Source organism: Triticum aestivum, unplaced genomic scaffold (genome assembly GCF_018294505.1).
Source record: "Triticum aestivum cultivar Chinese Spring unplaced genomic scaffold, IWGSC CS RefSeq v2.1 scaffold250731, whole genome shotgun sequence".
Taxonomy (NCBI): Eukaryota; Viridiplantae; Streptophyta; class Magnoliopsida; order Poales; family Poaceae; genus Triticum; species Triticum aestivum.
Genome location: NW_025248043.1, coordinates 1 through 2,357, shown reverse-complemented (window position 1 = coordinate 2,357; position 2,357 = coordinate 1). Strand labels below are relative to the sequence as shown.

General features: G+C 41.5%; 1 protein-coding gene across 1 annotated transcript; it reads left to right on the top strand.

Annotated features, from left to right (window-relative positions):
- Positions 1-143: 143 nt before the first annotated feature.
- On the top strand, positions 144-2,242 carry LOC123177221 (molybdate-anion transporter; the record flags this gene model as incomplete). Its single annotated transcript, XM_044591094.1, is given in 7 exon segments — positions 144-312; positions 401-662; positions 960-1,048; positions 1,166-1,348; positions 1,444-1,529; positions 1,647-1,731; positions 1,859-2,242. Coding segments are annotated over 7 exon segments (1,009 nt in total), but the record flags the coding sequence as incomplete, so codon positions are not given.
- Positions 2,243-2,357: the final 115 nt, after the last annotated feature.

Sequence of the window (2,357 nt, the reverse complement as noted above, 5' to 3'; positions counted from 1 at the left end):
TGATTTTCTGTTATGTGCATCTCCATGGATTTCAGGCCCATTGGATAATTTGATTCTTCTCTCTCCCTATTGATATTGTGTAAAACGAGAATCTATTTTTATTGTTCTAATCGGTATATACATTTGTTTACTAAAATTCATAGAGGACCACAGAATGCTTGCATATTCTACTGGATGCTTCAGCTTGCAGTGGGTGCCTTGAAGAGTTTCAGTGGGCTTCGTTGTGCATGGGTCAACAATTTCATTTTGGCTCTTGCATCCTCAATGTTCTGCTTCTGTTTTGAGACATGGATTGTGCTGGAGCATGAGAAGGTTTGTGTTTGCTTAGACATTTTCTGTTGCTATTTCTGCCTTCATCAAATGGTGTCCCAGTTTTAACCATTTTATGCCGAATTTTCAGCAAGGCCAGAAGCAAGAGTCGCTGTTTGATACCTTCTGGCTGATGACATTCTTTGAATCAATATCCCTTGTTGGAAGTCAAGGAATCACAAACTTATTGCTTGATGATGATAACAAAGGAATCTTGCTTCCGTATACGTTTGCAGCCTTAGTGTCAGTAATAGGAATATTGTATATCAGAAAAGCACCAAGTATCAGTACCGCCCATCATGCATCTGTCATTGGAAGCTACCAAAAATCATTTTATGCTCATGTCCTCAGAGGTGAGTGGTGAGTATACCATCCTGTTTATTTTGTCATGCTTTCTGTATCATTTTTGTTAATGGATCTTTAATACTGTTAGCAAGGTAATGTCCTCGAATAACTAAAGGATGAGGTAGGCAGAGGTATGAAGTGTCCTGTCATTGTCTCGTGGCTTTGCGTTTGAGGCTATTGAGATTTCTGTATTATTATCCTTAACAATATGATACTATTTGTGTTTCTTGGACTATGCTTGGATTACAGCCAATTGTCTGCACTTTTCACTTTCATCTCTCACAAGAATTTCCTGCTTGTTTCAGACAAAAGAGTGCTGATTCTGGTCTTAGCTCAAGCAAGTGTCCAGTTCTCTGTATCAGCCTTTTGGTTCCTCTGGGCACCAACGATAGTGGTATGAGTTTGTACATTAGTTTTTTCTGCTAGTTGTCCTTATGTTGTTGCATTTGATCAGGGTTTGATTGAAGACCAAAGTCACACTTATACACTCACAGATCTGTTAATGTAACAGGCTGACGGAAGGGATGCTCCTCTGTCACTAATCTACCCATGTTTCCTGGTCTCGAGAATGCTTGGAAGTGCTGCTGTTCCATGGTTTTATGGAGCCATGGCTCCTTTCCAAAACGAGGATAGCCTGACAACAGCATACATTGCTGCTGGACTTGCTTTGTCAATTGTGGCTTATGATTATCAGGTACACCGTAATGCCCATGTATATCTGCAAGCCAACATGCATATACAGTTTAAAGCTTGTGTCGTGTGTCTAATGAGTCTTGTTTCTTTCGACAGGAGATTGGAACACTGGTGATACTGTTCTGCATCTTCCATGCATCCGTGGGCTTTGTTTTACCTTTGCTCGCAAGATTTAGGACAATGTAAGGGGAATGATGTCAATAGAGTTTTTGTTTTTGTTTTTGAATAATGATGTCAATAGAGTTCAACTTGAAGTCACTTGTTAGAGCTTTCTATTTACATGGTTGACACTGCTGAAGGTACCTGCCAAATGAACTACGTGGAGGCATGATGAGCTTTTCCCTAGCACTGGGAAATGCACCTATGTTCATTTTCCTAATACAGGTAGCTCTCTCTTGGTGGTAAATCTTTTTTTTTTCTTGTTTGTTGGAGGGAACTCTTGGCGGTAAAATCTTGATGTGCAGCATGTTTACACAGTGGTTGAGAGCACTCTTTTATTTTGTGTGTGCAGGGCGCCTACCATGGGAACATCGCAAATTCAACCATTCTAGGCCTTGCAGCCTGTGGCCTTTTGTCTGCCGGGGGCTGCATTCATATGCTGCGGCGTTGGAGAAAGCACACCCGTCAAAACGTGCGCAGTCTATAGGATGATGATAGACTACAATACCGGCTTGGAAAGTGTTGTGTTTGTAGCATGCTCATTTTTCCTCGGCTTATGGCCATTGGATCCTCACGGTTAATTAGCATTGTCTATGCCCTGATCAATGGTGCAGCATACCAGAAAGTAGGTGTATGATATGTTTTCTCTGTTAAAAAGACGCGTTGTTCAAATTGACGTCGACCGCATCCTGTAGACACGGAAATGTTACGATAGAATCGTTTTTGTGCTGGAACATATCCTTGTGCCTTGTAAAGACCACTGCAAATCTTTCGTCTCTCAATCTTATAGAGCCCCTCTCCACGTAGTATGCCTGACGCTGCAGGATTATTGGTCCCTGAATCTTTTCACC